We start from the raw sequence: 23,258 nt of genomic DNA on the forward strand, positions 1-23,258 counted from the left end.
ACTGACTGGTCCAACGCCCGCCAGCCACGGAACAGAGCGGGAGCGCCACTCACTACTAGTTAACTAGGTAGAAACAATGTCCCAAGGCTGCCTACATCCGCGAGGTGCAAAGAAAGCGGAAGACGACACGACACCAGAGTTGATCAGTGTCGGGGCGCTGCCGCTCCTCAAGACCGGGAGTGGCAAACAGGTGAAGCTACCGTCGTGTGGTTGAATCAAGTGAGGGAGGCTGCTGGGTGGATTCGACTCGTCACAAAAAGGAAATCTACTGGAAGCATTGCGGTACGCCATTCCCAACGGAAAGGATGGGGATAATAATGAGCCCAGAGGTAATAATTACCTCCAAGTAAGGCAGGCTGCACTTGCAGGTGAAGATGTTTCGTGTTTCAGGCCAGCGCCGCATCAAGACTGATTAGGACACCAAACATAATTTGGCGTGCATGAGAGACGCATCGACCAACATTGTACCAGGAATTGTCGCGCGCAGTTGGCGGCAAATGGTGTCGTCGTGCGTGAATGGCTGTCATTCATGCACATGTCATGTAACCTGCCTGATATGCATCAGTGGTGTATTGGGATGGGACGGAGGGCGTAGCGTGAGGCTATGGACACGGCGCAACCAACCCTGTTGGCGTCGTGTAATGGCAGGAGCGTGGGGTTTCGGATGGACTGTCGGACGGGAATGAGCCGCGGCGGTGACATTTGATACATCCGCCTGAATTAGCTCGTTTTCTTGCCGAAATAGAGATGGCCATTCCGAAGTGACAGCGGTGCCCCAGAGTGGGTGAGGCGAGCTGGCGCATAATGTCAGTACAAGTCATGTCAGCGTTTCGCGAAAAGGATCATGATGATGGGGGTGCCGTACATACATATGTGCAGCAGCTGAGCGGACAAGTACCTACTGGTATTCATTGTAATACTAGTCATGGTTGGCATGGTGCCATCGCCGTCTGTATGTAATATGCTGTGCTTATGTTGGCAGGGTGCATCTGCATCGCTGACCATCGATCGCGCGGAGCCTTGCAAGGACGATTCCGAGTAAGAACTACTCTGTCCATGCCGATTGCAGAGTCGAGTTGAAGAATGAAGTGACTGATGAGTGTAGTTAGGGAGTCGGGTGTGGGCAGGGCAGGCGTTGGCGTCGTGTCGTGTTTGACGACAGGCCTGTCTGCCCTTGGAGATGGCTTCAACTGCGCCGTGGTGCATGAGCGGGCCGGCGGGGATATTGCCTGCAGCCCACCAGGTACCGAAAGACACTGGACTTGGAGTAGCTGCAAGGGAAATCGAATTAATTAAAAAAAGCACATGGTTGTACCTATGCTAAATAAGGTACCGCCCGATGAAATTAGCGTGACCCCGAGAGCCCTGGACTGAAGCGTTGCAGCGGGCTTTAGGCCGTTGTCGTACTAGCGTCGTCACTGTCGTACTTGTAGCGCCGCGTCACAGGTACTTGTCCACCGCTGTTGACGGACGTTGAACGGATGCAATTGCCGTTCATCTCCCTCGCAGCCCGTTTGTCGCCGTCTGTCGCTTGGGGCCTGCCAGCTGCCAGGCATCAAATTGTCAGAGCTTGACGGCCCGTCTTGTTCTTTGTCCTCGAAATAACTTGCACGTCAAATCCGTCCTTGCCTTTTGGCACAACACAACACAACCTTCTTGCTCTTGCCTCGTGCATTTGCATCCTCCCTTCTCCTTTCATCTTTCATGCAGTAACTATCCAACTGCTCCACCACTCGCGAGGAGGGCCGTCTTAGCTCGGGACGGTGACCCACAGTACGGAGCACACACCAGACCAGCGCGCGGCGGAAAAAAAGGGAACAGATGAGCCAGACAGGGAACCGGCCTCTGGCAAAGCCAATTTCACGCGGCTGCCATCTGCTGTACTCAGGGGGCTCATTGCGACGACGCCATGTCCCGTGCTACTGCTGCAAGGCACGAAGCAGGTACATTTGCATCCTGACTACAAATTACGAGCTGGCCTACTCGGCGGCGACGACCTGCATGGCGGCGTCAGGCGAGCGTGTCTCGCTCAAACCCTCCGTGCTGGATGCGCGGATGCACGTCTTCCCCACCACCCCTCACCCCTGAAGCTGGTGCCCGTCCGACTGGGATTCTCACCATCGCAGCCTTCTCTCACTACCACGTACTAACTGACTACCGTACTGACTCTCTACTGGTACAGATTACAGTGGGTGTAACCACGGAGTACCCGTATGTACCTGGCCTCCATTACCATGCAGCCCCGGCTCGCCACCAAAAGCCAAAGGGTCTGCCCCCTGTCACCTCCCCAACTCCCCTTGTGCTTGCTCTCGACGCTACCGAGAGGGGAGGCTTGGAGGGGTGCCCGTACCACCACGCTCACGCTCGTCCGTTCACCCCAAGCGGCCACCAGCCAGCAGACAAGACAAGACGCTAGAGCCAAAGGAACAAGACTAAAAAAAGAAGCACTTGCGCTCGCCCATTGCGCTCTTCATTTGTCCTAAAAGTAGTTCTTCATCCTGGACCTGCGCACTGCTGCGTTTCTTCTTCTCCCTCCTCCTCCATCCGTTTTCGCCGGCTTCATTTCTTATCCACGATTCGCAGCTAGCGATTGCCTGTCTATCAGCGCATCTCCCACACCACTGCGTTTCTGTCAAGAACGCATTGGCTTCTATCTGGCCCAGTGGTTCCGCGCCGACGAAATGACACCGTCTCTGCTTGCCTAACTTCAAAGGAAAAACAGTGCCGACGTACCAGACTATCAGTACGTCCTTCGACTTTGCAGCCTTGGACCTGCTCCCATTCCCTCTGCCTCTATCTCAAACCAATACGCCCCCTGTCTCCCACTGCCGACCCTCATCTATATCCAGCCAGCTGGGCCAGCCATCGCAAGCTTATTACAAGTGGCCCCTGTCTTTTGCTCGGTGCACGGCGAGGTCAAATGTCAAATCTGTGACAGATTCGCTGCCGATTCCTTGGCCTGTTTGCGCTGCTGCTCCCCATCACCTCCCCCTTTCTCAATTGTTTTCCTGGCCTGATTGCTAATGTGCAGCAAAAGCTCATTTAACACGCAGCGATTGCCCTCGCGCGACCCTGGTACAACGTCCTTGCGCATCTCCCCAGTCGCCCCCCGACGCCGCCCGCACTTCTTTGTTTGAGATTAAAAGCGGCATCTCCTCGGCAACTGGTCGCCTTCACCAAATATATTTCTTCCAACTTCAACTCCAAGTCGCAACTGTTCGACATGGACGGTCACCACAGCCCTAGACCAACCTCTGGTCTCACGTCCTACAGTCTTCGATCCAGCGCCCATAGCATTTCGAGCGATCGACCATCTACTTCCAACGTCCATAACCTCACCACACCCCCGGCTGCGGTGTCTCCCGAGCCTGCATTCATTGCTGCTTCTGCCGCTGCCCAAATAGTCACAAACGATCACGACAGCCATGCTGATGCTTGGTATGACCAAAATGGTATCGAACCCTCGGATACGCCTGTCCATGTTACCGATGGCGCTCTGGAGCTAGTCAATGGCTTCCTTGACCAGCTTCTCTTCAATTTTCTACAAGTGTCAAGATCCACGAACCTGGCCACGCTCCGCCCAGCCGTTACAGAGATTCTCAAGCCCAATCTCGCGAGGGATACCATCACAAATGCCGACGAGGAGCTACGCGAGTACCTAGGTGGGGCTGATGAGGACGACTACGTTCAACCACAGGGCTCCAAATCTCGCGGATGGGATGTAGAGCTGGTCTGGAAGCGGACGCGACTTCGTTGTATGGTCTACTCGTCTCTCGGTGATATGGAAGAGGAAGACGAAGACACGTACATGAAGCAAGAAGATCTCGAGGTCGGTGTTGACGAGCAGATTTCCGACGTCATATCGCCCGCTGTCGCAATCTTTATGACTTCTGTGATGGAGTATATGGGCGAGCTTACTCTAACGGTAGCGGGCCAAGCAGCCTACCATCGAGTGCGCTCTGATATTGAAAAAGGCCTCAAGGATGGCAGCAGGCAGCCCGGTGACATGGCGGATCAAATCATTGTCGGAGAGGCTGATATGGAACGTGTCGCTCTGGACCGAACCTTGGGTCGTCTCTGGCGTGGCTGGAAGAAACGACTTCGAAGCCCCATTGGAGACACCGCCCCTAGGCCGTTCTCGCATCTTTCATCTGGGCACTCTCGGCATGGCAGTGTGAGCCGCGGCCTAGTCTCTCCAAAGTCACCCATGGATACGGAAAGCGAGGTCACTAGAGCGCAAGAGTCCATTGAGGAAACAATTGTGGAAGATGTTCTACCAGTTGACATCCCGCTACCTGTGGGACCTCGTGATGTCGATGAAATCGAAGTTCCTGGTCTTGTTAGCTATAGCGACGAGGAATCAGAGGCTGGAGACGATACCTTCGTGCCCACCCGGCCCAAGAGCTTTTATGACAACTTTCCTGGCCTGCTGGACTTGGCGGGAGCTAGACACGAATGCAATCATGAAGAAGGTTCTGTCAAACCCCGTCAACGATCTATCTCTATGCCACTTTCCCCCCCACTTCCCTTCTTCTCTACCAACGGACAACGCGGCGTGCTTGAGAACACACAGGAGCCCACCACGGATGTGGAAACATCACAGGGCAGTGATGTTGAGCCAAATGAAGACCTCGTCTCTGAGTTGAGCGATGACGAGAAGCCCTTTTCAGAGCCGCCTAGAGGCTCCGTACCAACAGGATTGGGTCTGACAACACCCAAAAGTCAGGTCAACAACAAGCCTGGTAAGGCTTCTGTCGCGGACGACCTGACCTGGGACTCTGACGGACCCGACGAGGTGGCAACTTTTGCAAAGGCTGAGGTCGTAACCTCGTCAAGAGTCTCCGTCGATAGCAGCCCATCCTCATCTTCCGGCGAGTCAGCAAAGAAAGGCCACAAGCGGAGTACTTCAAGCATGCACTCTGCTCGGATCATTGATGTCCAAGCTCCGAAGAGTCCGAAGAGTCCGAAAAGCCCGACATCATACCCTCGCAAAGAATCTCTGGATACCACTCCTCGTTCTACAAGTTTGTCTAGTGTCGCTGTTCTGACTGGCACAGTAGCAGCAGCTGGCGTAGCTGGTGCTGCTCTGGCAGCGAAATCAAGTCATGACTTAGGTCCAGTCGATAGGAGCACATCAGATCCACCCGTACCAGCGGTACCCCTACCGACTGTGCAAGGCCCGGTCCAGCAAACTCTCCGGAGTGCAGGCGCCATTTCCGACTCGGATGCGGAGTCTGACTATCACACCGCCCACGGCAAAGACAGCATCGAGAGCACTACTCCTATACCCGCGCGCGGAAGTGTTATGGGCCGAGGCAAAAGACACGCCAAGTTCCCAATGATGCTTGATGTTGAGAAGGCTACCAGAGATGCCCTCGGCTCTCGCGAACCTCTTTCACCTAGACTTGTCAACACATCATATGATGGCAAGCCGTCGCCCAATCCAGCAATGCTTGTTGAGGCCAGATCGCCAGGCCACTCGCCCAGCCCTCGACATTTACATGGGTTCAGGGATAGCAAGACACCGGGCTCTCTTGAGAGAGTTCGCACCGAAGAGGAAGACGAAGAGTGCTCTACGGCGCTTCACTCGGTCGGCCCCCCGCGAGCGATTCACACCTCTGGTTCTTCTGGCTCCTCTATCACGGGAAGAATGAAGGTGGTACGGTCATCTGAGGAGAATTCTTCGACAGGCCGCTCTGGAAGTGTTGCGCGTAATTTCGAGGAGCTCATACAGAGCAATCAAACCATCACATACACGCTCACGCCAGAAAGCATGCGCCACGCTGACAAGGCTGCCCTTGAAAGCCCAGTAGTAACAAAATTCCCCCGCAGAAGCGAAGACGCACGCTCGCCTATCACTTCACAGCCATCGCCAACGGTAAGCGTCTCTCCGTCTACGTTCCGTGGTCAAGCAATCGACAACTCGACCATCGTAGAGAGCAAGCCGTCTGGCCCAGTTCCTCGAGCCCCCGCAGGTATTGCAGTGACTACTGGGAGGATGGATGGACCACAGGCAAGAGATGCGCGGGTACCGAGCGAGACAACCTCCGACTTTGCTCAATTTATCAAGTCTACTGGGCCGTCTCCCGACAGCAAGCAACTGCCTGCGCTCAAATCAAACGAAAAGTTGGGACTCTCTGGGCCGGTACCACGTGCACCCGACTCAGCGCGCCGGGCTTCGACCATTAGCAACAAGAGTCGCTTCCAACCCCGTGATGCCGCCACCCCCAACAAGAATGATACTCGGGATCTGATCGATTTCATCCGCCAAGGCCCGCCCATTGCAGCAAGCAACCACCGCATTCCACGCCATGTTGCCCCCTTTCGAACAACTATGGATTCGGATCAATTGGCCGGGGTCCCTGGTGGCAAGGCCGTGGATGCAAACCTGCCGGACCTTCGCTACAGCCAAGGTTCCACGAATGTGACAGACAACTCCTTGCAATCCTCGATGAACTCGAACTCGGGGCTTCTCAAGGGAAGAGGTGGCAGCAGCAAGGTTGCCAACATGTTTGGGGAGGAAGACATGGCCATGCCGCAGCGAAAGACTCGCCGCGTTCGCGATCCTTATGCCATTGACTTGAGCGACGAGGAGGAGGAAGAGGAGGAGGACGTGATGCCGATGATGACGGCACCACCTGCAAAGCCGAAGAGGGAAGAGAGTCTCGCAGAGTTTCTGCGCAACTACGACCCACCAGCAGAGCCAGCCGCCACGGTGCGCAATGTGCCCAAGAAGAAGTCCAGTGCCCCTAGTTTGATGGGTCGCTTCACGCGCGGCAATGCCGCCAAGGACACGGCGTCGGTTAGGTCCGTCGACGCTCGTTCTATCAGCAGCCGTGCCAGCAATCGCGGCCACATTCCCATCCAGATCACCATGCCGCCTGGCTATGACAAGTATGGCGCCATGGAGACGCAGTCGACGGGGCGTCCGCGCATCTCGTCTGTGTCCCGCGGGGCGTCCGCTGGCCGCGTGCCCATGAAGAAGTTTGAGCCGCGCGAGCCGGCCGGGAGCACGCACCGGAGCGAGACGTCGGACCTGGCCGCGTTCCTGCGCAGCTCGGGGCCTCCCGACACGCCGGCCGTGAAGCAGCCCCCCCTGCGCGCCGAAGAGCCCAGCAGTGGTGGTTTGGGCAGGATGTTTGGTCGCCGCAAGAAGACGGCGGCGTAAATCCAGACATGCCATCTACCCTACCAGCTGAGGTTGCTTGTTTTGTTTATATGTGTACAGGGAAGGGAATATTTTTGATGTCGAATGTCACACCACGATGGAGTGGAAAGCACATTTACTTGATCATCTAGCGTATTATATCCTCGCGATTTCTTTTTGTTGGTTGTTTTCCTTGCAACTCTGCTTCATCCCCCCTCTTTTCATCCTGAGAGGCAATCAGGCAGCCACTCTCGATTTATACCATAGTACTTACGTTCATTACTATTTCTTAATAGTGCCTGGTATTTTCTTGTCTGTCGCGTATTTTGGACTACTCTTCCTTTTTTTGTTCTTTTCCTCTTTTTGGATACGACATTTGCTACGTATGATATAGATGGAGCATCAATTTGAATTCTTTTTTTTTTCTTCATAAACAACGTAATGTGCCTTGTTCTCCCTCCGTTGAGTGAGCCCTGCGGCAACGTTTGTTCTACTTGGCAAATTCGACTTGACAAATGCGAAGAAACTCCGTGCCTACAGGTACATGTGCGATCTCAAGTGACGTGGTCGTTGTGATGAGACAGGCTTGGGAGAAATTGCACCATCTGGACAAGGCTTGACTGGATTGAAATCATCATTTGCAACTATCATTTGAGTTCTCGTAGAAAAATTTCAAAACAGATCTCAAGCATACAAAAAAGATAAAGAACATCATTAGAAATTGTAAGAGGAAAATAATAACAACAGGCAGTCCAGCATCGAATTCTCCCTCGGCATTCCCCTCTAGAAAACGACACCTCACTATGCCGCGAGTATTCGTCAAGCCAAATATTTGCAAAGAGAAAAATTGTACATCATCTCCTCAGCGGTGAGCCAACCAACTTAGCAAAGAAGGAGCAAAGCAAGCGTATAACAAGCAAGACAAAGGAAAAACAAAAGGAAAGGGGAAGCAAATTACTAATTCGAATCCATGCGCCAATGCTGCATTCCTCACCTAAAACAACGTAAATCGTAGAGGTACCGGTCATAAAAGAACAACACGCAACGCCAGTCTCATGCCAATAGTAGGAAATTGGTTGGTTGTTGAAGACGATTCTCGGCGCCTTCCCTCGTCGCCGCTCAAATTTCCATCCTACCGGCAATATCTTCGCTCATAAATCTCTCTCTCGGCGTATCCAGCATATCCACGTCATCAAAGTCATCATCCTCTTCGTCTTCCACGTAGTCGTCGTCCGAGAAAGCGACAATGTCCCCGTCTTCCCCTCGGTTCCAGTACAGGCCATCATCACCAAGCTCGTCGTCATTTTCTGGTGGTATTACGAGCTCGGCATCGCGATCGCTCAGCCAGTACGTCGCACGCTTCTCAGCACCTGCAGAACGGCTTACACCGGTGTCGCCAGCTCCCAAGACACCAAGCTTGTGTCCGTGCCCTCCCGCCATGCGCATAGGCCTCAACGAGGGGCTCTGGGAGGAGATGACGGGCACGACGCGGACGTAGAGATAGGCTACGCGCTTCAGGGCTCGGCTGAAGAAGAAGTAGTGAGCGGCCCAGATGGCGCTCTCGTCCTCCTCGAAGGGATCCGTGTCGGGGTTGTATCGGAAAATGGTACACTCGTTGAGGCGCATCTCCTTGTCAATCAGGGCCCAGCATTGAGGGCCCCAAAACGAGGACGAATCGGTTCCATATGACGAGTTGAGTGACGTGGGCTCAAAGGTGGATGATGGACGGACGTTTTGCAATATCGAGTCGAGGTTGGCCATGACGCGGCGCAGGTTGCGCTCTCGCTTGAAGTCGCCGGGGCGCAGAACGTGAGAAAAGTCGTAGTGCGGGTGCGAGGCGTTTAATGTGGCAATCATGTATGCGAATGTGCGGCGGCTAGAGAGTTCTGAGAGGGGACCGAAAGGACTCGAGGTGGAAAAGAGCTGCATGGATGGTGATGAGGCCAGCATGTGTTCGCGCTCCGGGGGTGACAGGCTGGCACCAAGTTTGACGAGGGCCTCATGTTGGGAGCTGAGGTCCTTGTCAATGTTCTTGTAGAGCTTCTTGTCGGAGCCGGTGGACTTTGTGGTATAGAGATCGCAGCCGCCGGTGACGTTGCAGTCTGGAGTATTGAAGTTGAGAGCGCCGGTGACGGCCTCGAAGTCTTGTACGGGCAAATACTAGATTTATGGCGTTAGAATGGCGCAGGGAAAGGGGCACGACTTGGTTGAATGGGTGGCGTAAGCTGCTGGATGTAACATACCTTCATCGCGTATCGCTTGCCGGTGCCGTCTGGTGGGAGATGGACACGGACAAGGAAGCAATATAGTGTGGGACAGGCTTTGGATAATTGCAATGGTTGCCAAAGTTGAATACCAGCCAAGATATCGGTATGGCAAGTAGAGCGAGAATGGGTTCGTGATGCGGTGAGGCGGTGGCAGAGTCGGTCGCGGGACCGATCGGAGGAAGTCGCGCGGGCGCAGGTCAAGAAGGTAGGCGTCGCGCGCAGGCGGGGCAACGGAGGAGATGCGATCACAAATGTCGTACAATTGATCAAGATCAATCGCAAGAATGTGGCGATGCTCGGTTGGGCGATGGAGAGTCGCTTGCGGCGGGGATAATGCAGGTCGGGCTCGCGGGATCGGTAAGGCCAGCGCAGGGTGGTGAGTGGCCGCTGTTGTCTCGTCACCAACTGACAGGGGTGCTTTGCAGTAGTGTGATGCGATAGAGGCCCGAGAGTGGCGCCGGGCCGGAAATGAAGCGTCGAAATAGAGGGCGGGAGGTTGTGGTATAGAGAGAGAGTCTGGAAAAACGAGAAGATGAAATCAACGTCTCGGGGCGGCGAGAAGCTTTGAAGCGAAAGCAGAGAGCGTTCGCGAGGCGAGCAACGGGGGGGGGGCGATTGAGCGAGCGAGTGAGGAAGGGTTGACGGTTTGACGGCTTAGGCCAAGTGGGGCGACTTCCTTGGTGTGGTGATGTGCTGAGATACTAAACCGTCAGGAGGTGCTGAGATGCGGCTGATGCGGCGTTCAGCACGAAGGCGGCAGAGCTCTCCGGTGCCCGACAAAGACCAAGTGAGGCACTGGGAGCCAGTTTTCAGCGCATGTGCCGGTGTCACAGCGCTGTGCAGCGCTGCAAAGCATCACTGTAACACCAGCGCACATCCACTGTACCCATCACTCAGGCAAGCCATCCTTTCCCCGCTTCCTGTCCGAGTCCGGCCATAGCAAAGCCCATCCATCTTAACGCGCCAACGACATCCCAGGAGCCTTGCCATGTGGACTGATGCCAAACTCTCGCTGCACCATGGGCATCCATGGCGAATGGCGTCCCAATCTGCCCCCACGCGTCGTTGCCGCGTCATTCGTATTGTCATTGCCGTTTGCCGTTGTGCCTCGTCGCCTCATCTTGTGTCGTTGTCCCCTATGCTGTTAGCATTGCCCGCTGGCATGTCGTCAGAGTAATCAATCAGAGTTGGTACATCAGCGATCTGGTGAAGCAGTCCACGAAGAGAGCATTTGTCTTGTCATTTGTTGCGCGATTGCGCTCTCTTTTCCAGAGTAGCCGCATTTCGCTTCTCCCATACGATGCCTGACTGTCCCCCGTCAGTAGTCAATAGACAGCTACCAACAGGACCAAAAAAAGTATCTCGACAGCGGCATCGCGTGGTGAAATCTAGCTTTCTTGTATCAACGGAATGGTTTTCCACTCCTCAAGATCTATACACAAGGCTAACGGGGTCACGCTTCCAAAGCAACCCTTTCATTGCCTGCGTGCCCATGTCCCCTTTGCGCCCTCTCTTCTCATCGAAGAGATGCTCAGTGCCCTGAGACTTTTTGTTGAATCTGGCGATTTCTCTTACGTTTCTGGTGCTCCTTGTCCCATGCAAAACACCGGTGACAGTGCCAAGGGTTCTCATACGAACCCGGCATCCTCGAGACCCCTCATTATCGAATCCGAGACCTGTAACGATAGTGTCAACGCCAAATCACTCCCCCAAACTCCACAACTGATTTGTAAAAGAAGATAAAAAAACACAATTCGAGCTGAGCCTGTTCGAGGCAGGCAGTTTTTGTTGGGCGACTACATCAGTCGGGCCACTTCGTCCTCGACCTGGATGGAACAGGATCAAGTCAGCTGCGATTCTGAGCATGGCGGGGATTGCAGCAGCGACGAGAAATTTCAAAAGAGCATCCAAAGGGTCAAAAAAATTTATGAATATATATCGGAACGTACCTCCATGTCTTCCAGCGAATCCTGTTGCCCGATACAGCGCAGCACATTCTTTTTGCTGCTCTCTTGCAGCTCGCCCGCGAGCAGCAGTTCGTCAAGAACGTAGTATGCCTTGGTAAACGAAAAGATGATATCGAGCTCCGAGACGTTGCCATAGTACTTGTCCATCTGCTCGACGTATCGATGGATAATTTCGAGGGTAATCAACTCATTGTCGTCGGCATCACAGCCGGCAATGAAGAAGAGCGAAGCATAACGGCGGTAAACAATCTTGGTATCTGATAGAATCGAGTCAGTCAACAGATTTATTAACGTGCCATTGCTCGTTTGCACCTTTATATTCGAGAAAGTTGCACATGCGGGTTCGTCGAGGAAGCACCAGCTGCGAGACGTCTTTGACAATCTTGGCCTTTTCCTTTGGTGACAGAGTGGTGAACCACTTGGCAAGGCGCTGTTCCAGTTAGATTTTTTGAGGTCAACGTCTCTTTCAACGGATGCCACGTACCACCTTGCCCTGACGGGAGAGCAGAATTAGATGCCTGAGAAGGGGGTTAGCTTTGCCACATGCTCCTTTTTGTGCGGTCAGGCAGGAACGTGACGCACCGAATCGCCATGGCGGGCAACGGCACAACACCCGGGAAGCGTGGAAATAAACACGCCGAGATGCAACGGGTGGCGGAGAAGGACGCGGAGGAAACAGAATGCAGTGGGCGGATGTCGAAGATGGAGAGGGATTGAGCCTGTTTGGCAGGCAATTTCGAAGGGTTGGTGACGAGAGCTCCGCAGAGACGTTGTTGCTGCGAGCTGTCCAGTGTGGTGACCCCACCAAGCATTTGGTTGCTGATTGCTCCTGAAGCTGGCAGCGGGGTGATTGGAGCGCCGGCGGAGAGTGGGACTTCTAGGCAGGTACCTGTAGTAACAGGCACCTCTTGTTTGACTGTCAAGACATCGTCCTCGAGTGTGCCAGCCAGCAAGCCAAGAGAGGCTGATTGAATTAGACACTATCTCACATGTATTTTATCTATTCTGCAAGCCATCTGTACGTATGACACATAATAATGCGACGACAGAGCGGAGTTCGTTCGGCAGTTGACCATTATGCCACCTACTGAGGTAGATAGACCTACCAGGTACTAAGGGAAACCTACAGTGAGACAGCGGGCTACACTCAGCGCTGTGAGCGCTGCCGAGAATGGTTGATGCAAGATGCAAGGCGGAGGACGGAGGGCAGGAGGCCGGCCTACAGCCTACAGGCGACACCAGAACGTCGCTCGGGATGGATACCTGGTACAAAACCAAGAGACCCATCAACTTTGCTCAACAGAGAGCCACGAAGTGAATAAACAGAACCTCCCACTATTAACCCCCCTTTGCATATCTATGAAATAATTACACGGCATATCGCATCACCATGATCCAAACACCAACCCGCTCTTGTGCGTCCGGAACGAAGACGCCATCTCATTACTAATCAACTTTGCTTCCGGCTCCTGGCGCCGGGTGCTGCCATCATCGAATTTTCCTTTGCCCGCCCGCCGCCCACCGGAACATCGGGCGCGCCGCCGATAGGAAGAAAAACGGGTTGCGCCTTTCCCATGGCCTCGCCGACTTTGACCTTTTAACGATCCCCGGATTCTCTGCTTCCCCCCAATTATATCTTGCCGTGCTCGCCCATCCTTTTTTTTTTGGATCGTTTACAGTCAGAGATTCTGCGCGGCGAGCTGAGCCCGCCAACCCCGCCAATCAAAATGACGAAGCTGATTCTCTCTACCAGGCACGTTCCAAATCCCGCTCCGTTTTCCCTTTCCCATTCTACAGTGAGGGGCATGAGCGCGCCATTGCGCCCGTCGGCCCCCACGAAAGAAAAAGCAAAACAACTCTGCGGAGATCCTTCTGCTTGACTTGTTGATTGCCGTTTCGAAAGCAGACGTCTTCTAACATGCAACCCGTCACAGCAATGTCATGTCCGCTGGTCCTTCGGTGATCCGCAAGTCCAAGTCGCCCGGCGGCCGGTCCAACCTCGAACTCGTCAACTCGCTGCGCGAAAACTTTGTCGCCGCCAAACTCGACTACGCGACCTTTCCGCCGCAGACCAACGGCCACGCCCCCGCCCCGATCCCTCCCGCGGTCGAAGTCTGGACCGAAAAAACGGCGGGCAGCGACTCCTCCTCCTCCTCCTTCCCCGACAAGCACATCTTCATCCCGCGCATCCACTGGGACGGCGCGGGGCTGCAGGACGAGGCGAGCCAGTACGAAATCACCGTCAAGCTCTTCTTCCTGCCGCCGGCGGGCGCGGGCGCGCACGACACGGCGAGCCTGGCGGCCGAGCGCGCGCGCTACGTCGAGGACGCGCTGCGGCTGGTGACGCGCGAGCTCGGCGTCGCGACCATTGACCTGCTCGTGGCCTCGTTCCCCGGCATGTCGTTTGAGGGCACGTGCGAGTGGGAGGCGGACAAGCGCAACGCGCAGCAGGGCAACCTGGACGACGAGGTGGCGACCTGGGGCGTGCTCGAGGCGCTGCAGCGCGCCGGCCGCGTGCGCCAGCTCGGCGTCGCCGAGTTTGGCAGCGAGAAGCTCGCCGCCTTCATGGCCCGCACCGCCGTCCGCCCCGCCGTCGACCAGATCAACCTCCGCGACTGCTGCAACGTGCCGCCGCCGCTCAAGCAGCTCGCCGCCGCCCACGGCATCGAGCTCAACGTGCACGCCGACTGCACCGACATCCTGCCCCCGGGTACCCTGCGGCAGCTGCTCGGCCACGGGCCCCAGGGCGCTGGCCTCCTCGCTGACCCGGAGCACCCCGGGGAGCCCGGCTGGCAGGGCGAAATTGTGCCGCAATGGGTGGTGCGGTATGTGGCGTTTGTGCGGGATCGCGGCGTCATTGAGAACAAGGGCTACTTTGCTAGCGCGGAGTTGGTGAACTAATGTGGTAGTATGTGGTATTCTACATTTTTGCGCATGACACGTGGAAGTGGTGTATGGTGGAAAAAGAAGCTACGGCTGCAAGATTGCGCTTATCAGGAAGTTTGTTATAGATCGAGACTGCTGGGCTAGGTGCATTGTTAGGGTTACTTCTCTGGATATTTATCAATAGCGAGCATCATTTGGATTTTCCAAAGTATATGGGAAATGCCAATTGCATCATTCATTTTATTCGAAATGACCATTTTCAACCTCGGCATATGCATGACATGATACTGGACAAGGTCTCATTGCAATATGACATATGGAGTCTTGATGCGCCGCATGTTCGTTTTTTTCTTCATCTTTGTGGATTAAGTATCAACCTAGCATGCTTCGCTTCCGGCCACGCATGCGCACCTCCTCGAGCTTCTTCAAGACTCCTGGCGCCTGCTTGTGTGTCTCCCGGTACGCCTCAAGCAGCTCCGGAAACACACACTCGGCTCGAGGATGCGTACTCCCAAACGCCCTTTCCAGCACATACAGGTCGACTGCCCGGTCCTCCTCCTGCACCGCGCCGCTCGCCAGCCCGAGGTCGATAATCACCACCTCACCCTGCAAGTCCTCCAGGGCATCGCCATGCGCACCACTGCTGCTGCCCGTCGGGTCCAGCATCAAGTTGCTCGTCGTTAAGTCGCCGTGTACGATGCCCATCTTGTGCAGTTTGCCCACCGCGGCGCCGATGCGGCGCATCAGCCCCTTGAGCAGCTCGTCCTGCTCGATGCTGTCCGTGCGGACGCCGAGGCGGGCGTTGATGGCGGCGCGCACCGGCGGGCCGGGGATCCACTCAAGCATTAGCCAGCCCCGAGCTTCGTCTATGGCGTAGATGGCGGGAACGCGGAGGCCATCGCGGCGGCACTTGGCGAGAATGCGCGCCTCGGAGAGGATGCGGTGCTTGGTCAGACGCGCGTCGAGCGTGGGGTGGCGCCACGGCTTGGGCGGGCGGTACTTGAGTGCACAGGGTATCGACGGTAGCAGGTACGTCGTCTTGTAGAGGCGGCCCTCAGCGCCTTGAGTGATGAGCTCGGGGCACGTCGAGGAAGGCTGTTGTAGGATGGGAGGGAGGGGGAAGCTGTCTGCGGTGGGGGGTGGGGGATCCGCGGCGGCGGCCATGGTGATGGTATGTGCGCGGTGCTGAATAGGAGGCTAGTATTTGTCGGCGTGGCTTTGCAGAGCAGTTTGCTAGTCTGATGCTGTCGTGGATGGTGAGCTTGTTTGTGAAGGGAATAGTGTTTGTTCAATGAGTCGTCGTTGTTGGATGTGCAACTCTGTGGAAAAGTTTACCCCACCACGTCTGAACCTTTGGACTGTGAGCCTTGGAGGGGCAGTCGGACGTTTCCAGCCAGCAGTGAGTGGCTGGGCACCACTAGCCACACCAACTTTCAGCGGGTTACCTGATTGCCCAACTTCATCGTACCAACATGGGGTAGATCTGAAAAATTTCTCGCAAGACATATAGGTTCCAGCGCCGGCCTTTGGCTTGAGCGCTATTCTAGCCCTAGGTTAGAGGTACTAGGCAGCGGTGGAGAATGGTGACAAGTGCGTTTGATTCACTGCTAGTACCTATTCATACCAACGCCACCAAGCCGACCGCCTCGGATGCAGCTGAAGAATCATGACTTGCTTAGGTATGCACCCGCACCAGCGACGGCGGCTAGCTACCTCTAGCTGCATCGTCATCATCCGTCCCTGCCATGTGAATGTGACTTACAGTGCGCAGGTAGAAGCAAGCAGAAGCAAGCAAGCAAAACCCTCTTTTACCTACCTACAAATTAGTTAGGTACCTACTTTTTATGCAGGGGCGGGCTGGCCCGCTCAGCTTCACAAGCCCGCCCACCATCGCCCACTAACCTACCAAAACACACCACGGCCCAGCCCAGCCATCCCATTCTGCTCCCGTCTCTCCTTTGACCTGGCTGGCGGATCCCAGCATTGCATGTGCATTAAAATTATCCTGCAGTGAACATCTCTTACCTCTGCAGCGGCCCAGTCGGGAAGTGGGTTCCCTTTTCGTCTAATCGACGTTTGGCCACAACTGTGGTTTCCTTCGTTCCTTCGCCACACCACAACCACTCCTCCTCCTCCTTCATTTACATCACCACCGCTGCCTAACCACCGCCACCACGACCACGAACGCGACCGAAAAGAGACGGCTCCCACCATATCATGTCCTTGTCTCACAACCGCGCTCACGACTCTGCCGCCGCATCTACCACCGCCACTGTCATCACCTCATCTTCGTCCCCCTTTCGCGCCCGCCGCTGTCGCTCATCATGGCCCACGACTCGGGCTGGCTCCAGTGGGCTCTGATCCTCGTCCTGACCGCCCTTCTGCTCTCCGTCGCCGTCCTCACCCAGACCGCGAGCGCCTACTGGGCCGCCTACGTCGCCGCCCCCCGCGAAATGGCCACGTTTATCGACACGGTAGACTTTTCCATCCAGGAGAACGAGAGCTACGACAAGGACATGGCCAAGGTCCAGCGCCTCGAGGACAAGCTCCGCCTCGGTCAGCTCCTCCGCGAGATCCAAAAGACGGGCGACGACCTGCGCGAGGAGCTCAACGCCCTCCTCATCGCCGCTGAGAACGTCACCGGCGCTGGCACCAGCAGCGCCATGCGCACCAGCACCCGCCTCCTCTGGGCCGCCAAGCGCGTCCAGCTCGAGGACCGCGTGCGCCGCCTCGACCTGCTGCGCATGCGCTTCCTCGTCGTCTTCCTCGGCATCATCACCTCGGTCGCCGACAGGCAACCCCCGCCGCCGCCACCGCTTCCTCAACACCCTCGGGATTTGGAAAAATCCCCCGCCACGATGACGCCGAGCAAGCCTGCGCTGCGCAAGTCATTCACTGACAGCACCCCCAGACGTCCGCCTGTCCGCCGGCTCACCATGCAGGCCATTGGCCACCAGGAGAACATGGCCTCGATGGGACGGCAGGGCTGGGCCGGTGTTGTTCAGGAGCTGCAGCTCTCGCCGCGCATGCAACAGCGTCATGCCTCCATTGAGCGGTCCATGTCCGTGGAGAGGTCCCTTTCACCACGCGAGAGGGCCTTGTAGCTTTCGTCATGTTTCACGACTCCCACGCCTTTATGAACACTACGGCCTTATTCTTCGACAAAATCATCTCTGCGAAACATACTTCATTCATAACGAAACTGCTGTACAACGACACTATGTGGTAAGCGATTTTATAGACCACTTTTTGCACCTTGATTTCGCATATTTGTTGGCACTTTGGCCACACAACGTATCATGACGGCATAGGGCGACTTATAAACCGAAACATGAAGGGTCCTGATTTCAGACAGGATCCGCGGATTTGGGAGGATTTGGAGGCTCTCTCGGTGAGCGAGCCTGGATTTTGGATGGAGCTTTCTGCATTATTTTGCTTTACTTTGCTTTCACTGCCCTCACTTCACTTCACACTTAACTTCACCGTGCTTTAATCATTCGCTTCACTTAGACAAGATACCCCTTGTCATTTCGCTTCAAGCCTTTCTAAGCTGATGCCGACTTGGCTTTCTTCTTCACCCTGTTTAATATTTCCACTCCCCTTTAAACCCATGTTTAACGGCTGGGGTTTCTGTTCTTGAAATCTCAGTTGTTGATTTCCCTTGCCTCTTACCCCCCTCCACCCTCTACCTGCCTCCCGTTTGATTTTAGATGTGTCTTTTCGGATGCGGGTATGCGATTTCTCAATGGGCTGCAATGTCGCCGGGGCCAGTTCCATTCTTCTCCCCGACTGATGTACCGCATTAGCACGAAGCATATTAGATGTCGTATACGTGATATTCAATAAATTCACTTAGAAGCAAGCAACTTACCATCGAGTGCCACCAGGAAGCGGCTGACGCAGTTGTATGCGCTGACCTATTGACCACAAATTTAGCACGATTCAATTACTCCCTTCTACAATTGAAGCGTACCGTAGCGGTTATTTCCACTGTCTCGCGGTCATTGAAGTGCGCCCTCACCAGCTTAAACACTTCGTCGCCAACCTGGACCAGTCTCGTCATCTCATCCGCGTACCTGAGCACCGCCCACTGCTTCTCGTTGAGCAGCGCCGCCGGCCGTGCCGCCGGCAGCGGCTCAGCCTTGACAACGTCGAGCGCCGCGGCGCTCACGCCCCCGGCCACGGCCAGCGGCGCGTGGTGCGCCCACTCGAACCAGGCCTTGTTGCACACGGCGACGCGGCAGATGGCCAGCTCGCGCAGGTCGTCGGGCAGGGACGTCTTGGTGCGGATGGCGCCGAGGAACGAGTTCCAGCCGTCGGCGACGGGCGGCGCGTGCAGCAGGGCGAGGTCCAGCGGGATGAGCGGGCGCGGGGCGCGGCGGGCCTGGATGCGGGCCACAATGGCGGCATCTTCGGGTGTGGTGGTCTCGGGCGGGTTGGAGACGTAGGGGATCTTCATGATGGCGGTGATTTGTTGTTCAGGTCTATCTGAGAGGTCTGCGTATAACTATTTTCATGTGAGGATCAAAGACTGTTATAGTTTTCAGAGAACTTGGACTTGGAACAGAGATGTTGGCGGAAACGGGCCGACGCCGCTAACGGAGTGGTTCCGGCTCGGCATTAGGTCCGGCAACTACACCCAGCTCCAGCAGTAATGCGGAAAAGAGATGAGCCACTAATTTGTACAGCCAGACGCAATTGACAAGTGTGGAGGAATTCCGTGCACTGTAAATATAACTTTGAGCTAGGCTTTTATCCGATGTGGAACAAGTCGATCCCAGCCTGAGAACTTGCACGCGATAATTAGGCGGGGTGACCAGAGGTAATTGTGGTTGCGTAGGAAGTCGAGTACAAAGTATACGCAGCCCAATTAACTAACTAACATCTTTCATCCTTGCAATATTCTTGCTGCTCTGTGTTTACTAGAGTGGCTGCCTGAATGAACCAAGTAGCGCTCTTTAGCGCTTTCAAGCGCCTGTATTCGTATTCACTGAGCACTCGCTTGACAAATTTTCATTTTCTAACTAATTTTCCGAGATGACAGCAAGTTTCTCTCTCACGACGAATAGTGCAGATAAGATAGGTAGTTAGGTAGAATTCACGTCTGCTGTTAAGATCGGCGCACCACGCTCTGCGCGCTCATTCGAGTTCAAGCCATAAATTGATCCAACAGGCGCACAGATTATTATTATGAATAAAGAGGATTCCCATTCAAACTCTTCTTGACTTATTCCACCCTTTGCTCCTTTATCGCAACTCGAGTCTTGGATATTGAAAGTGCAGCCAGGACGCGTCGCCGGTTCACGTGACCGCGACGGCCATTAACGCGCCAGCCATTTTCTCGCGTCGCAAACTGGGTGCTTCCTAACTCTAGCTGTCTCTCGCCTACAGGTCTCCTCCATCTTTTCCGCTTCATCACCAGACCTCACGATGGCGGAGATCAAGATCGACAGCAGGCTCTTTCAAGAGCGCATTAATTCCTTCGTCACATCATGGAAGAATGACTTGCGAGCTAAGGATGGCGGCCTTTTCCAGGGCGCCACGTCGCTGGTCGTCCTCATGGGCAAGGTCGAGGAGATTCCCGAGTTCCACAAGAACAACGCCATGCATGTGCGTAACGCCTCCGTCCTTGGTATCTGAAGCTTCGCGACCGACTTTTGACTAACAAATCTGGTAGTTTTGGCTTCTTGGCTACGAGTTTCCGACGACGCTGATGCTCTTCACCACCGAGACTCTTTACATTCTCACTACGCCCAAGAAAGGTATTTTCGCCTAGGCAGCAGCGCTCCAGCCTCGTCCGCTAACGCAACGCAGCCAAGCATCTCGAGCAGCTCAAAGGCGGCCGATTTCCGATTGAGGTCCTCTCCAAGGGCAAAGACGCTGATGCAAATACCAAGCTATGGAAGACGATTACCGACAAAATTAATGAAGCTGGAGTAAGGGAGGACACTGCTGTTACTAAAGCAAAAGCTAACCGGGTTACAGAACAAAGTTGGTACGATCGCTCGCGACACGTCCAAGGGACCATTCATCGACGAATGGAAAAAAGTCCTTGCCGAAAGCTGCAAGGATGTCGAACAAATTGATGCCTCCGTGGCCCTCTCCACCTACGCCTTTTCCGTCAAAGATGAGAATGAGCTGCGTGCCATGCGAACTGCTTCTAAAGCGTGTGTTGCACTCATGACGCCCTACTTCCTTGACGAAATGTCGAACATCCTGGACGCCGAGAAAAAGGTCAAGCACTCTGCGCTGGCCGACAAGGTCGACAAAAAGCTCGATGACGACAAGTTCTGGAAGACTGTGCAGCTACCCAACAATACCAAGCTACCAGCCGATCTCGATGCTACGCAGCTTGACTGGATCCTCGGCCCTGCCATTCAGAGTGGTGGCAAGTTTGATCTGCGATTCGCTACCGACTCCAACGACGACAATCTGCATCCTGGCATCATTGTTGCCGCCATGGGCCTACGATACAAGTCATACTGCTCTTCGATTGCCCGCACATACCTTGTCGACCCGAACAAGTCCCAGGAAAATAACTACAAACTCTTATGCCAGATCCACAACACCGTTATCCAAGAGCTGCGCGACGGTGTGATCGCCAAGGATGTTTACGCCAAGGCTCTTAGTATAATCAAGAGCAAGAGCCCTGAGATGGAGAAGCACTTCCTCAAAAATGTCGGCTGGGGTGTTGGCCTTGAGAATCGAGACTCCACCCTGGTGCTTAACGCCAAGAACCAGCGTGCTCTCAAAGACGGCATGACCCTGATCATCAACACTGGATTCCAGGACATTGACAACCCGCAACCCCAGGACAAGAGCTCCAAGACTTATTCGCTCGTGCTCAACGACACCGTTCGTGTTAGAAGCGCCGAGCCCATTGTCTTCACTGCCGAAGCCCCCACAACTGCCGACGCCAACTCCTTCTTCTTCAAGGACGATGAAGAGGAGCAGCCAACGCCGAAGAAGGAGAAGCGTGACTCTCGCGTTGGTGCTGTTGCTACCAAGAACATCACCAGCACAAGACTCCGCTCGGAGCGTTCAAATCAGGTAGATACCGATGCTGAGGCCAAGCGTCGTGCCCACCAAAAGGATCTTGCCACCAAGAAGCAAAAGGAGGGCCTTGTCCGATTCTCGGAGGCCAAGAGTGACAAGAACGGCGATGAGGTGAAGAAGTTCAAGCGCTTTGAGTCTTACAAAAGGGACGATCAATTCCCTTTGCGCGTTAAAAACATGGAAATTATCGTGGATACCAAGAATGCCACGGTCGTACTACCCATCATGGGTCGGCCCGTGCCTTTCCACATCAACACCATAAAGAACGCCAGCAAGAGCGATGAGAATGACTTCTCATTCCTTCGTGTCAACTTTCTGTCTCCTGGACAGGGTGTCGGCCGCAAAGACGACCAGCCTTTTGAGGATGCCAATGCCCACTTTGTGCGCAGCTTGACATTCCGCTCTACAGATGGCGACAGATACAGCGAGATTGCGACTCAAATTTCCAACTTGAAGAGGGATGCTGTCAAAAAGGAGCAAGAGAAGAAGGACATGGAGGATGTCGTGGAACAGGACAAGCTCACAGAAATTAGAAATCGTCGACCCGCTGTCTTGGACAACGTCTATATCAGACCAGCGATGGAGGGCAAGCGTGTACCCGGCAAGGTGGAAATACACCAGAACGGTATTCGCTACCTCTCGCCGCTGAACGCCCAGCACCGCGTGGATATTCTGTTTTCCAACGTCAAGCACCTGTTTTTCCAACCATGCCAGCACGAACTCATCGTCATTATTCACATTCACCTGAAGGACCCGATCATTGTTGGCAACAAGAAGAAGACCAGGGATGTTCAATTCTACCGTGAAGCGACGGATATCCAATTCGATGAGACTGGTAACAGAAAGCGCAAATATCGCTACGGTGACGAGGACGAGTTCGAGGCCGAGCAAGAAGAGAGACGCCGTCGCGCCGAGCTCGACAGACTATTCCAAGGCTTTGCGCAAAAGATCGCCGAGGCTGGCCGCAACGAGGGTATCGAGGTGGACATGCCTATCAGAGACCTTGGTTTCCATGGTGTCCCGTTCAAGAGCAACGTCTTTATTCAACCTACTACCGACTGCCTGATTCAGGTGATAGAGCCGCCTTTCATGGTAGTTACGATTGAGGATATTGAAATTGCGCATCTCGAACGTGTGCAGTTTGGCCTCAAGAACTTTGACATGGTATTCGTCTTCAAAGACTTTTCCCGATCAGTCACCGCTATCAACACCATCCCCGTCGAGTTTCTCGACCAAGTCAAGGACTTCCTTGACTCCTCCGACATTGCCTACAGTGAGGGTCCCCTGAACCTGAACTGGCCGACCATTATGAAGACGGTTACGGCCGACACCCACCAATTCTTCGTCGACGGTGGCTGGTCCTTCCTACAGGCGGCCTCGGACGACGAGGGTGAAGAAGAGTCTGAGGAGGAGTCGGCCTTTGAGGTGGAAGAAGACGATCTGGAAGCTGCTTCGGAATCGAGTGAAGACGACTCCGAGTACGGTAGCAATGCTAGCGACGATGATGATGGCGATGCTGAGCTCGACAGTGACGATGAAGGCGAAGACTGGGATGAGCTCGAGAAGAAGGCCAAGAAACGCGACAGAGAGAGCGGCCTAGAGGAGGAGGAGCGTGTCACCAGCAAGAAGCGCCGAAAGTAAAAGCTGGGTGTGGCGTATATTGTACTATGGGCGATTTTTTTTTTGTTTTTCTTGGGAAGCGGAAGAGCAAGTGGGCTACTCTATGGCTTTTCTTTTGTGTTTTTAAGAGTCTTTTTTTTTTCTCAAGTTTTTTTCGTCTTCCCATGGCAATTTGTTGCTGTATTTTGGCTTGGGGTTAATACAAAAAAGAAATCCACGGAGTTGGTAGGTTAAAAGGAAAATGACACCATCTCCCAAGTATCTAAGCCTCGGGCGCGGCGCAAGAGTAGTCATACATTGTAACCAACTTGTTTG

The 23,258-nt window shown here is 54.6% G+C and overlaps 8 protein-coding genes across 8 annotated transcripts; 4 read left to right on the top strand and 4 right to left on the bottom strand.

The window, feature by feature from the left end:
• Positions 1-3,223: 3,223 nt before the first annotated feature.
• Positions 3,224-7,168, top strand: CCM_08130 (uncharacterized protein; the record flags this gene model as incomplete). Its single annotated transcript, XM_006673269.1, has 1 exon — positions 3,224-7,168. The coding sequence occupies one exon, from the start codon at positions 3,224-3,226 to the stop codon at positions 7,166-7,168; it is 3,945 nt and encodes a 1,314-aa protein (XP_006673332.1).
• Positions 7,169-8,266: 1,098 nt separating this feature from the next.
• Positions 8,267-9,396, bottom strand: CCM_08131 (mitogen-activated protein kinase MAF1; the record flags this gene model as incomplete). The annotated part of the gene is made up of 2 exons (XM_006673270.1): positions 8,267-9,307; positions 9,391-9,396. The coding sequence occupies 2 exons, from the start codon at positions 9,394-9,396 to the stop codon at positions 8,267-8,269; spliced, it is 1,047 nt and encodes a 348-aa protein (XP_006673333.1).
• A 1,443-nt stretch (positions 9,397-10,839) lies between these two features.
• CCM_08132 (AP-2 complex subunit sigma) lies at positions 10,840-11,974 on the bottom strand (the record flags this gene model as incomplete). The annotated part of the gene is made up of 6 exons (XM_006673271.1): positions 10,840-11,090; positions 11,120-11,210; positions 11,364-11,638; positions 11,694-11,811; positions 11,866-11,899; positions 11,964-11,974. The coding sequence occupies 6 exons, from the start codon at positions 11,972-11,974 to the stop codon at positions 10,840-10,842; spliced, it is 780 nt and encodes a 259-aa protein (XP_006673334.1).
• Positions 11,975-13,322: 1,348 nt separating this feature from the next.
• Positions 13,323-14,282, top strand: CCM_08133 (gamma-cysteine synthetase regulatory subunit, putative; the record flags this gene model as incomplete). The annotated part of the gene is made up of 1 exon (XM_006673272.1): positions 13,323-14,282. One exon carries the CDS (start codon positions 13,323-13,325, stop codon positions 14,280-14,282), a length of 960 nt encoding a protein of 319 aa, XP_006673335.1.
• A 357-nt stretch (positions 14,283-14,639) lies between these two features.
• On the bottom strand, positions 14,640-15,431 carry CCM_08134 (Protein kinase-like domain; the record flags this gene model as incomplete). Its single annotated transcript, XM_006673273.1, has 1 exon — positions 14,640-15,431. One exon carries the CDS (start codon positions 15,429-15,431, stop codon positions 14,640-14,642), a length of 792 nt encoding a protein of 263 aa, XP_006673336.1.
• A 1,160-nt stretch (positions 15,432-16,591) lies between these two features.
• CCM_08135 (uncharacterized protein) lies at positions 16,592-17,371 on the top strand (the record flags this gene model as incomplete). Its single annotated transcript, XM_006673274.1, has 1 exon — positions 16,592-17,371. One exon carries the CDS (start codon positions 16,592-16,594, stop codon positions 17,369-17,371), a length of 780 nt encoding a protein of 259 aa, XP_006673337.1.
• Positions 17,372-18,009: 638 nt separating this feature from the next.
• CCM_08136 (4-carboxymuconolactone decarboxylase) lies at positions 18,010-18,888 on the bottom strand (the record flags this gene model as incomplete). The annotated part of the gene is made up of 4 exons (XM_006673275.1): positions 18,010-18,056; positions 18,139-18,184; positions 18,241-18,774; positions 18,868-18,888. 4 exons carry the CDS (start codon positions 18,886-18,888, stop codon positions 18,010-18,012), a joined length of 648 nt encoding a protein of 215 aa, XP_006673338.1.
• An 809-nt stretch (positions 18,889-19,697) lies between these two features.
• CCM_08137 (transcription elongation complex subunit) lies at positions 19,698-22,964 on the top strand (the record flags this gene model as incomplete). The annotated part of the gene is made up of 4 exons (XM_006673276.1): positions 19,698-19,877; positions 19,945-20,029; positions 20,082-20,203; positions 20,253-22,964. 4 exons carry the CDS (start codon positions 19,698-19,700, stop codon positions 22,962-22,964), a joined length of 3,099 nt encoding a protein of 1,032 aa, XP_006673339.1.
• Between the last annotated feature and the right edge of the window lie 294 nt (positions 22,965-23,258).

The sequence above is a fragment of the Cordyceps militaris genome, assembly GCF_000225605.1.
Source record: "Cordyceps militaris CM01 unplaced genomic scaffold CCM_S00006, whole genome shotgun sequence".
Lineage (NCBI taxonomy): Eukaryota > Fungi > Ascomycota > Sordariomycetes > Hypocreales > Cordycipitaceae > Cordyceps > Cordyceps militaris.